At 36.3% G+C, this 12886-nt stretch overlaps 2 protein-coding genes across 2 annotated transcripts in view; both read right to left on the bottom strand.

The window, feature by feature from the left end:
• Positions 1–5302, bottom strand: part of prkcha (protein kinase C, eta, a) — a 36464-nt gene extending 31162 nt beyond the window's left edge. The window contains exon 1 of the mRNA XM_044141820.1: positions 4930–5302. Within this exon, the coding sequence (XP_043997755.1) occupies positions 4930–5280 (351 nt within the window). The 5' untranslated portion in view covers positions 5281–5302. The remainder of the gene's footprint in view (positions 1–4929) is intronic.
• A 268-nt stretch (positions 5303–5570) lies between these two features.
• The window catches only part of slc38a6 (solute carrier family 38 member 6), a 44012-nt gene continuing 36696 nt past the window's right edge, over positions 5571–12886 (bottom strand). The window contains exon 15 of the mRNA XM_044141824.1: positions 5571–5684. Coding sequence (XP_043997759.1) covers positions 5629–5684 — 56 coding nt within the window. The 3' untranslated portion in view covers positions 5571–5628. The remainder of the gene's footprint in view (positions 5685–12886) is intronic.

The raw sequence follows: 12886 nt of genomic DNA, 5'->3' as shown, positions 1-12886 counted from the left end.
TTTCTCACTGTGTTCGCTGCCGATAGCAGTCAAAGCCTGTAAGCCAATAAATGGAAACACGAGGCGCAGGGGCCATGGCCTGAGACGAAGAGGAGATGCGTCCTGTAAGGAGTTTAAATGTTAGTTAATGAGTCCTTTGCTTAGAGACGCTGGGGACAGCGCAGACCTGTTGTGTTTCTTAGTGGGACGTGTAGTAAAGATCATCCTTTAAGCTCTCAGATCTGCTCTAAAGTAGCTTCAAGCAGGGGAACCTACAAACCCTGTCCGATGAAATAATTACAATTTTGGACTTGAAGCATTATCTTCACAGTAAATGTTTGTGTTTTTGCAGGTTCAGTTAGGGTTTTTTGCACAACGTATAGGAAAAATAACATCATCCTAGTATCAGTGTTCAACGGTAACATCAAGATCAGAACCCCAGCTTCCTGATGGAGGGTAAAAAGCTGCTCGCCTACGATGGCTACCGCTGGTTGTAGCTGTCAAGTTGTCAACATAGCGTGTTAAGTCTTAAATGTTTGTGTGAAACATGAAGGAAAAAGGGGCGCAGTGTTTTGTTACTAATTGTCAGCATTATGACAACTAGATAAAGTAAGGAAAAAGTTTTGATTTTAAAAATAAATATTGAGGGAGAGGAATGTAGGTCAGTTATGCTAACTTGACTTTGACAACGTTTAGCTACAAGCCGAGGGCCGGACTGATCGAATGTTCATTGAGATTTTTTTAAATGACGCATTTGGTCTAGTGCAGCGGACCGGCCCAAGCCTTCGTAAATTTCCTGCGGACCGAGGGGGGGGGTGCGCACGTTGTGAGGATCGAACGGGGGGTGCGCGCGTTGTGTGGATCGAACGGGAGGGGGGGGGGGTGCGCGCGTTGTGAGGATCGAACAGGGGGGGGGGGTGCGCGCGTTGTGAGGATCGAACGCATCTCGCATTTTTTCAGACGGGGTGCCGGCTTGCTGCGGGCCGGTTCTAATAATAAAGATCATCCCAGGGGCCGCCGTAGAAAATCTTCTCGCGGGCCGAATGTGGCCCGCGGGCCTTGACTCTGACATATGTGCTCTAATACATCATCAGTAGAGCAGGTGTCAGTCAGTTGCTATGGCAACGGGTCTGTGCATAGCAAGAAAAAGCTTGAATTCTGAGTTGTTCTTCAGCGGTTTTTTCACGTTGTTTCTCCTTTTTCTGTGATGCTCTGCACTACATTAACAAAACCTAAATCTCCAGGTTTCATTTTGCTAACGGTATCATTCTAGCTGCATGTAAAAGATACTGCAAGTTTATTTTGCCCTCCAGCATGGTGCACATACAATGCGTCTACAGCAAAAGACAGCTTGGAATGCATTGTTTGTTGGCTGTTGCATTTGAAGAGTCAGGAAATCACTAAAGGTCACAGAGAGTGTTGGATGCATCAGAATGATGAGAAACTCTGAATGACAGCAGATGTTGTCACTGCAATATTCCATAATATTAGCTCCAAAGCAATACTTTCTCTGATTGATCTGAGTGAGATTTGCTTAATTCTTCCTAAAAATGCCAAATAAAACAAAGACATGGCTTTTTAATGCCCAGTTTAAGCACCACTAGGAGTTTTTTACTCAAAATGCTTGGCTGCAAATGTTGCTCTGTTTGTTACTTCTTTAGTTTAAACTCCAATGTGGAAAAAAATGAAAACAGGGAACTGAAACGTTTTACTTAAGCGTTAATTTTTGGCAGAAATTAGTTTGCATTTCTCAGGGGAAAGATCTCTAAACATGCAATGGAGGAAAAAAAAAGCTATGCTAAGCTTTGCCGCTCAAGAAATGTTGCTAATTATAGGAGCTAGCAGCTGATTATTATCAACCAAACTAGTTTAAGGTCATTTAGTCTGTGAACTTCTCTGTCTTGGTCTGATTAATAGGGGAGCATCTGATGTCAGAGACTCATTCAACCCTCCAATCAGGAGTCTGTCTCAAATTTCCACTGCAAAAACACAAATTATCAAATATTTTGGTCTAGTTTCTAGTGCAAATTTCTCAGTTGAAATAAGACAAAACTAACTTACTATCAACTTTTGAACCTTTTGAAAGATATAGAAACTTGGTTAATATAATACTAATTGCTTAATATTGATTCAAACGTAGTAATTTCAATGGCAGATTATTTTACTAAAAATATGGAAAAATTGTCTGTTTATAATAGAAATAATCTGCCAGTGAAACTAGTACTTGTTAATCAATATTAAGAAATTATTTACTAAAAACAATCTCCTATTTCTTCCTGAAAAACTACTTATAACTACTATAAAACTGAAGCATTTGAACTAGAAAGAAAACCAAAAATACTTGGTAAGACTTTGTTTTTGCTGTGTTCTCTGAGTCTAGATAGATTTAGGTATTTTACATCACAAGTCTTTAAAAGTTTGTCAGTGTTTAGGTTTCTGGGGACAAACATGTTGAGTAGGTTAAAGAAAGTCAAAATGAGGTAAAATTTCCATAAAGTAAATCAGACTGGGAGATAAAACCAGAAAAACCTCCAAAGTGATGAAAAATAATTCATTTACTCAGACTTCCTTTGGTTTGAGATTTTTTTCATGTATGAATAAATCATTTAATCAAATGAGGAATTAAAATGAGCTCAATAATTTCCATTTGTATGATTTTCTCTCTGATTTTCTACCAAATGTCTTTAATCAGGTTTTGGTTTCAACAAGCTCATTTTCTGACAGACAATTTTGGTTTACAAAGACTTCAGTATCTATTTTATTTATCATTTTGGTTGTTTTGTTTATATATTATGGATATTTAAAATGTCTTCCAGTTCTAATGTGATATATTAGTTAGAAATAAAAGTTTATTAATCTCTAGGCCAGCTAAGCAGGGTTGTGGTATCAACCGACTCTCTCACTCTTTGGTTACCTAGCAACAACCTGTTGGATAATTGGCGAAGTGACAGTTTAAAGTTCTGCCTCATAACTGCGTAAGAATAAAAAAACTATGGAAATTGTGGATAAAACAGCAAAGGTCACACCACCAATTTGGAAGTATTTCAGATATTTAAAACTAAAAAACTAATTTATATTTAGCAATATCGACTGATATGAAACGCTTATATTGTGATACGTTTTTCAGCCATATTGTCTGGCTCTACCATTACTGTTATATTATGTAAAAATGGCCTCAAATGAACATTATGATTGTTTATTTCCTGCCAATAATTTCATGTTCTCTCAGTTTTTCCTATAATTACACAAATATGTCAATAAACTTGTCTTAAGACACGTTTTCTCAGACTGGAAGTGATATTTATGTTTTGCAGCATCACAGTCCTGGCTTGAATGTTGATAGAAGAATCACTGGATGGAGCTGAAGATTAGGGTTATGGCAATGAGGAATCCAAGCTAAGAGAGTTTCCACTGGTTTCAAAAACCAGTGGAAACATGCAAAAAGCTTCTCAGTGGTGTAAAGACAGGGTTGACTGCTGTACTTTCCAGGTTTTTTAATAAACTGATACTCCTTTAAAATTGTTCAGTTATCTTCTTATTTCACTGCATCAACAAATACAAAGTTCTTGGTTGAGCTAAAGTTTCTCTCAGTAGTGGAGTTATTGCTGCTCTTATTTCTTATTCTCTTTTTTGCAGAAAGTTCTTCTGAACCAGGGTTTCATGTTTTTCTGTCTTCACTACTAAAAACACAGAATCTTACCAAGTATTTTATTCACATTTCTAGTGCAAATATCTTGATACACTTGAAATAAAATAAAACTAACTTGCAAGTAACTTTTCAGCACAATATAGGAGCTTGTTTTAAGTCAATAATTCATTAATATTGATTTTAAAAAATGCTAGTTCCACTGGAAGAATATTTCACTTATATTATTAACGTATAACATTTCCCCATGTTATACGTTAAATAATCTGCTAAAGGAACTTTTTTTTGTCAATATTTAGGAATTGATGACTTAAAAGAAACTTGTATAACTATAACCAGGTATTTTTTTGTCATGTTTCTAGTGAAAATATCTTAATACATTTGAAATAAAATAAAACTAACTTGTAAGTTGTAAGTAACTTTTCAGCAAGACATAAGAGCTAATTTTAAGTCAATAATTCTTTAATGTACATAAAAAAGTACTAATGCTGGCATATTATTTCAATTATAACATGAAAAATGTCTAAGTGAAATAATCTGCCCTATTTTGTTAAATTAATATTAAGGAACTATTTATTTAAAAAAAACAAGCTCAAATAGTTTGCTAAAAAGTTACTTGTAAGTTAGTTTTGTCTTATTTCAAGTGTAGTAAAATATTTCCACCAGAAACTAGACAAAAACACTTGGTAAGATTTTATGATTTTACAGTGTGAGCCTGGTTTTGGTGGAAGTTGAAAAGGAGTTCTTCCTTTCCACTGTCCCTGCATTTATCCTTAAACAAAATTAACTTTCAAGTAACTTTTTAGCTCATTTTAAGTAAATAATTCCTTAGTATTTATAAAAAATATGAGCTCTACTTGCAGATTATTTCACATGTGGAAAAAGTATCTTGTTACAAGTGGAACTAGTACTTTATCATCAATACAAATGAATTATTTTCTTCATAAACTACCACTTATGTCTTGTTGAAAAGTTATTTGTAAGTTAGTTTTGTCCTATTTCTAGTGTTGTAAGTAATTTGAATTTTAAATTAGACCAAAAATACTTGGTAAGATTTCATGCTTTTACAGTGAACTGCAAACTCACACTATTCTGAACTTTCTTTCATGGATCATTCCTGATTTAAACTGTTATACAACCAGACTGGACTGTATCATCGACTCCACTCTAACTGATTGATATTTCTGTATCATAAAGATCAATTGAACCTATTACTTTCCTCGCTAAATGACATTTATTGCGAACTTAATTGCAGTTTATGACCTCACGGGAAGCCTTTGAACCTGCCAGATGTTTGCACTCACCCATCCCTCGAAGGTCTCTCCTGTGTTGGATGTTTTGATCAAGTCCTCGAACTGGATGGTGCAGTTGGCCACAAAGTCATCATATCCGATCGGGGTGTCGTGGAAGACCGCCAGCTCGATCTGCTTGCCGTCGTTGACGTTGAGGGAGAACTCCTCGTTGTACGTGGGCATGTTGGTCTTCTGCTTGGTGTGTGTCTGCCCCACCTTGTAGTCGTCCACCTTCACCACTATGTAGGGGTCCAGCGTCTGGGGGGCCTTGTTGAAGATGACGGTGTGGCGCATTGAGAAGGTGGTCGGTTTGAGGTCAAGCGCCTCGCCGATCCGCAGCTTCAGGTATCCGTTAAACTTCATTTTAAAACCGCTCGAAAGTTTTAACAAAGCATTTAAAACAAAAATAGATTTTTAAAGGGGTGTCAAAGAAAGTCAAAAGAAAACCACTTCATGGTGAAAGCCGGTGACTGTTGTGAGTCATCCTGTGCAGGCTGTCTGTCAACCTTTCAGTAAATAGGAAGCTGCAGCGCTGACAGGACCTGCGAGTTCCGCATAATTTCTGACAGACACGCAAACGCACACAAGACAAAACACACTGGCTTTACTCTGTCACATGGTCAGGCTTGTAGTTTTTACTCACTCAGAGGCGGGTCGGACTACACCGACCATGATGCATCACTGTTCTCCTGTCCCGAAAGGTGGGGAAATTCACCTGCGGCTTGGTGTTCGGGGAACGCCTGACCTCTGCTGGACATCAGCTGGAACTACATGGTAATTTCTTATATTTGTACTTTTTTCTAACTTCATTTTTAAATATTACGGACTAATTTTTGCTTAGAAATGAAGCCATATTTTTCTATTACTTCTTTAATTGTCTTGCTTTTTTAACTTTTGTTCTTTTTTTTCTTCTTGTGCTTAGTTTCTTAATTTTTTTAAACTTATTTTTCTATATAGTAACTTTTGTCTTTAAAAAACCTTTTCTGTATAGGTGTACAACAAATGATTTCATGATTTATTTTATTTTTAAATTATATGGACTACATTTTGTGTTGAAATAAATATATAGTTTTATCTCTTTTATTTACTTTTTCTTAACTTTTTTTAATCTTTTCATCTATTATTTTTTTCTTCTTTAATTTTCTTCTTTCTTATTTATTTATTTATTAATTCTGAAAAAGCTGTACAACAAAGAAGCTACTGACTGAGTAGAAATTGTTATTTTTCTAAAAAAACAAATTTTTAATTTATAATAGTAGAAAAAGGAGGAAAAAGTTGACACAATGTTCACATTGATGGTTAAATATAGAGTAAAAGCTGAGTTTCTGTTTTTTCTATTATGAATAATCTGTTTTAACCATGTTAGTTAGTTAGTTTTTAACTCTGCTTATGGAAATGTTTCTTTCTGATCTCATTAAAATATTTTTAAAAATCATTTCTAATTTTTACTTTCCCTCTTTCTGTCTTCTTAATGTCAAAAAAGCATGCAACATATAAAGAGCATCAGAATTGTTTTTATTGTAATTTTAACAGCAAATGTCTTATTTTATTTTTCAACACTCGTTCCTTTAATTGATTCATTTATGTTGTGCAGAACCACCACATTACCTATAATGTTAGTTCATTTAGAAGAATTGTTTTTTCTTTTATTTTATTGAGACATGAAAAACCACCGTAACATGCTGACAATATAACAACGTTTTTGTCCAGTAGGTGGCAGCAAAGGTCCATTAAATGCTGCTTTAGAAAAATGACAATTATTGTATGCAGAAAAAAGATTTAAAAAGCTAAATGTTTCTAATCTGTTTGAAACAACATAATTACCGGTAATGCAAAAATAATGACATTTTGTTTATGTTTTATGATAAGACAATAACAGGTATCTCTAAATGATAACCTGATTGAATTATAATTGAGTATTGAAAAAGGAATCCTATCTAAGATGAATAATGTCTGACAGACAGATAAATGTTAAAGAAGCTGGTGATTTGAATAAATCTAAGTTTTATTTCATGAAGCAGAAATGTTTCACCACTCTACTGAAATTAGTTTATTAATCTGATATGTTTGTATTTCAGGTTTCAGTGCATCTTTTCTTCAAGGTAGATAAATCTTAAAAAAGAATACTTTATTCTTTTATTTTCCATACTTTTTTTTCTTCAAACTCCACTCCCTCCTCCCTGACGGCGCCGTGCCTCCTCCATCCATAAACGCCACGATCAAAGTCTCCACTTTATTGGTGTTAGACTTGACCTTTCACCCCTCTCTGCCAAATGCCAGCACCTCCCCTCCCTCTGCTCCAGCTGTTGTGAATAAAGCGCGGGGCTCCCACTTTGTGCACATCCCTTGGATCCAGACTGCCTTGTAAACAACCTCTCAGACGTGACCTTACAGAGGGGCGAAGGTCGCCGTGACAAAGATGGCGCATCGCAGCTCGCTTGTGAATAAACTCACCACTACTAAACAGGTCAGATTATTATAAAAGACTCTTAAAGTTTGCGCTACGCTAGACCCAAACATGTTTTTGTTTACAGTCTTTCTGTGTATTATATGGTCTCCAAAGGAAAGGTCGTAAAAGTTTTGGTCTTCGATTGAAAATGTCCAGCAGAGGGCAGAAAAAGACCGCCTCATTCATCCACATTCTCTTCATTTTTCACCCTTTCCCTCCTGTTGTTTACGGCACATTCACAATAAAACTACCTGGGAAAAAAACGACATGTTTTACATCCTCTCTGTCATGTTGTTTTTCTTCTGTCAGAAGCTTTAGTGTTTTCTTGGCCTTTTTTACCCTGTCCTGATTCACAGCCCCACTCTTTTCAGACTCAAAGTGTGAACATAAATGCGATCATATCTCTCTCTACCAGCTTTAGAAACGGAAAGTTTTGCTTATTCTTATTTACAAAACAGCTGAAGCTCGGTCAGATTGGATGGAGAGCATCTCTGAACATCCGTTTTCTAACAATCAATAATTCTGACGATTAACCTTCACATTCAACAGACTTCTTTAATTGAGCATTTAAGTCTTTTTTAAATCAATCAATAAAATAAGTACAATAAATTTATTATTTAATCTCTTTAAAATGAGAAATAAATGTATTGCCGAAAATGCAGTAAAATAACATTCATTTAGTGAATCTGAGCAGAAGAAACTAAAACTGACACTGGAGGAGTTCTGGACAAAACATATTTACTGATAAAGTTTTTGATTTTGTTTTTATTTGAAACTTAAAACAAATTATATAAACATATATATATTACAGTTTTGGCTTAATTATTTTTTACCCAGTGTATGGAAAATAACCAAAAACCAAACATTTAACAGATAAAGACACACCTTCAGTTTTTCTTCAAGTTTCATCAGTTTTCTATTGAAAGAAACTGATTTGGAAAAACATATTATTTTTTGTTACTTCTATGAATTATTGTCATTTTGTGTCCTTAAAATATCAAAATTTCCACCTAACTTTGTATTTTGGTCCATCTGATGTAATTTTTAAATATTAAATGCTTGATCAGTTACTTAGTACTAGAGTAAACTTTTTACCAAATACTTTTTCACTCTTACTTGAGTAATTTCGTGGCTACTTTTTAGTTTTACTTGAGTAAAAATATGTTGAAGTAGTGCTACTTTTGCTTCAGTAAATCTTTCAGCGACTCCATCCACCTGTTAGTAAAACTAAAACATGCAGCGTTGTAAAAACACTGCTAAAAGTAATTTTTTTCCAAAGATTTACTCAAGCAAATGTAACTGAGTAAATGTAACTAGTTACTATCCAACGTTGAACACACAGATGTGAAGACATAAAGATTTCATGTCACATCCACACCACTCACCACCACAAGCTGCCCACAGTTTGGCTCTCTTTATACAGCTTAATTTCAGCCACCTGCAGTTTCCACATTTGGTTCTGGTCCTGTTTATGTCGGTCTAACCCAGAACAGTTTGCATCTCTGGCTGCCGGCCCAGCTGCACCCTGTAGCTGCAGCTAATGAAGCATAGCATTGGTGCCAAGCCAGGGAGTGGACCACAACCCAGGTACAGCGAGGCTCGTTCCCATCTCCTTTGACCCCGGTGAGAGAAGTCCTGCGGGGCCAGTATACACCCCCAACGTCTGCGCCTGCACCGCCACAAACTCAATTACTCCCATCAGTCACTGGGGCTGAGCTGCAGGGCTTCCCCCACCAACCCACAGTCCAGTTACAAGACCCCCAAGTCCCCTCAGGTGAGGCAATGGAGGCCTAAACTGAACACACACACGTGTATGGAGCCCAGACGTGTGTGGAAATGGAGGTACTCCATAAATCACAGCTCAACCTGAATGTACTTTATTCACCAAAGGTGTTTAGTGCCAATTCTGGACTGCAGAAAAACAGGAGTTAAAGTGGGAAACCATTTAAACGAAACAAACAGATCACAACAGATTGGTAAAATATATTTTCATAACACACTGGTTGATCGGCTGGAAAAGTGAGCGAAAGGCCTGTTGCCACAAACAATACATCAATTTATAATAAATTTAAAAATTTGCTCAGTTTCCTTTTGAATAATTGTATTTCTCTTACTGAATGACAAAAGTATTCAGTCTTGTGATTTGGTCTCAAATAGTCCCTTTTTTAAGAGTAATGTTAATTAGAAAGACTTCATAATTCATTTTGTTGTTTCTGTTTTATTTATTTATTTTGGATATTTAAAATGTCTTCAAGTTAAAAGTGTTAAATATTCAGAATTTAAAGTTTATTGATCCTTGAGAATGTGTTTTTGCATTATTATGCCATTACCAATATATTACTTAAATATTGTCTCGAAACAACAATATTATTGATTATCACAATAAACAATAATGGGGCAATTTATCGTCCGGCTAAATCTGTTATCGTGAGAAGCCTACTGGGTGAGACTTTATGGAACTGAGCTAAATTAACTTAAATACAGTATTTTTATAGGCAGCCTAAGACTACTTTGTTTAATTAGAAAATATTTATACAAGAGAACAAAAATAATTAGTGGAGTTCCACAAGGCATCATCCTTGGGTCACTTTTATTCAACTAGGAAAGTTACATTTCCTATAATATAGTCCTATTCAATATCTTTAGCTATTATCTAAAAGCTTGTTTATTTTAGTAACTCAAATCACTAAGTAAACCCTCTTTACACTGCAAAAACATAAAATCTTACTAGGTTTATTTGCCTAGTTTCTAGTGCAAATGTTAATTCATTTGAAATAAGACAAAACCAACTCACAAATAACCTTTTGGCCTGATACAGAAGCTTGTATTAAGTCAATATTTTGTTTCGTTTCATATGTGACCTGAATCCTAACGGTCAGGTCCTAAACGTCATTGATACTCGACAAACGTCACTATCCTGCGTCCTTGATACGTGCAAGTGGGAAGAAAAACAACCATGGCAAACGAAAAAGATTAAATTGTTAATGTGCTCAAACATTGGGCACTTCTTCTTCTTTATGGCAGTTGGCAAAACACTGACTGCGCTCTTTATGTGTCACGTTATTGCGCCCTCTACTGTGCATGCGGGACACTTTCTGGCCGTTTGCAGTTTGCACTGGAGATCCCACAAGTCGCATATATTTGGAAGTGTGAACGACCACGCCAAAAAATTTATAAATAAAAACATTTTATCAAATCATTCTGCAGTGTGAACGTAGCCGAGTAGATGGGTCAGAATTTCTTCCAGCTTGACGCAGAAAGAGACAAATAAACATGTCTTGCCTCAGTTTGGAGGAAAACATGGTCAGTGTGGAGGATGTTCAGGGCAGAGAGGAAAAAGAAACACCAACAAGAATACAGCGCAGTGTGGAGGAATGTGCCTGTCAAAGTGGTCAGAGCTGGTTTGTACGGAGGAGCAGCGGGTAGTGGGTGTTTGGTGGGACGACGGGGGGGACTCTGACACAGCCTCATGGGGTAATTGGCTCCAGATGTGAGGCAGCGTGGCCCCTGCGCCAGAAAGGCGTCAGGGCTGCATTAACGGCTCAGCCCAGGGCTGATGGGGTTCCACAGACACAAGCTGACCCCCACCCCCACCAACGCAAATCACAAGCATAAAACAAAAACTGTACACCACACAGCTCAGTCTCAACCAATACAACTTTATTTACCCCAAAAACTACTGTGAATGTTTCAATAAGGGCATCAGAAGAGCTGAATGATAAAGAAATGTTGAAGATTTACTGTGAATCCTCCCACCCTAAAAACTTTCCAAGGTTGTTTTTTTGAACAAACTCCAAACACACAAAACCTCACCAAGTATCTTTGGTCTAGTTATAGTGCAAACAAGAAGAAAACTAACTGTAACTATTCAGCAAAATATAGGAGCTTGTTTTTTGGTTTTTTTATATCCTTAATATCAATGAAAACTTTCTAGTTCCATTGACCGATTATTTCACTTATAACATTGGAAAACGTCTTATTTGTGAAATAATCTGCCAACTAGTACTTTTATTAATACTAAGGAATTATTGAGTTAAAATAAGCTCATATCTTGCTGCAAAGTTACTTATAAGTTAGTTTTATCTTATTCCAAGCTTAAGAATATATTTGCACTGGAAACTAGACATAAATACTTGCTAAGATGTGCTTTTTACAGTGTCGTCTTGATAATGCATGTGGGGACAGTGGAAAGGAAGACCTCCCTTTCAACTTCTAGACTTCCACCAGAACCAGGCTCACACTGCAAAAAACACTAAATCTTACCAAGTAGTTTTTGTTTAGCTTCTAATGCAAATATCTCTTAAAATAAGACTAGGCTTACACATAATTCTTCAAGTTAGTAATTATTGAATATTGATTTTCTTTTAAATGTTTACAGTCAGATTGTACCACTTATATCCTGAGAAATATGGCTTGTTATAAGAGTTGTTATGTTTTATTAATATTAAGGAATTGACTTAAAACAGTCTCCTATACTTTGCTGAAAAGTTACTTGTAGCATTGTCTTATTTCAAATGTACTAAGATATTTGCACTAGAAGTCCAAAAATACTTGATAATATATGATTTTTGTGAAGAAATGTGTAAGGTGGAAAATACTTTTTCACAACACTATGGTGCATTTTGTCGTTTAGAGCCATTTGTTTTACACACTTTAAGACACAGAATGCAGAGAAAAACATGAAGATATGCAATTACACGGCTAACATTTCCTCTGAAGATGAGTGAATCTGTTTTACATTTCCTTCATGCTTTATTTACTTACAATAACTCTGAAATCTCCTAATTTATGGGCTTTTCCCAGCATTGTTTCATGCAAAGCATTAGGAAATCTGAGTGGAAATAAGGTAAAATGTTGAACAACAAAAGCATCTGGAGTTTCAGAAAGAGTCCTCAGAGCGAGGAATGCCGTTACTGTGACACAGAGAGCATGTTTACTGATGGAGCGTAGAAATGGATTCAAAGCAGAACAGCAGCGTGGAGCGAAGGTGAACAGAGACAACAGATGGAAAAACTGAAAATGAAACGCAGAGCACTTCATCAGCGATGACACTCGCGTATGTGGACGGTGTTTGTCGAGTTGTGGTCCAAACTGTGACTAACGGGGAGAACCACTCATCATGCCAGTCGCCATTAAAAAGCTGACGTGAAAAGACCCCTGAAGCACCTCTAAGGCAGGAACGCTTGTTGGAGAGGATTAAACTGAAAGCAGATGTGTGTGATTTTCTCTTTGCTGCTGCAGTTTCTGACATTCAGAACTGAGATGCTGGTGCTAGCATTTCAGCTAACTAAGAGCTGGGTTTGACGTCACTCAGACCAGAGGTAATGACGTTTTAGATTATATAGTTAAGAAGTCAGAATTTCAACATTGTCCATTTGCAGTAGCTCTTATGAACATAACTTTAAGCTTCACCTTCCATCAACAAACACCACTTTGAGTTTGTTCAGTTTAGAGTTGCAGGCGCTACACGTAACATTGATTGTGTCTTGTAAAATAAACATGTTTCTTACTACTGTTGAC

The sequence above is a fragment of the Gambusia affinis genome, linkage group LG16 (assembly GCF_019740435.1).
Source record: "Gambusia affinis linkage group LG16, SWU_Gaff_1.0, whole genome shotgun sequence".
Lineage (NCBI taxonomy): Eukaryota > Metazoa > Chordata > Actinopteri > Cyprinodontiformes > Poeciliidae > Gambusia > Gambusia affinis.
This window is presented reverse-complemented; position numbering and strand designations above follow the sequence as displayed.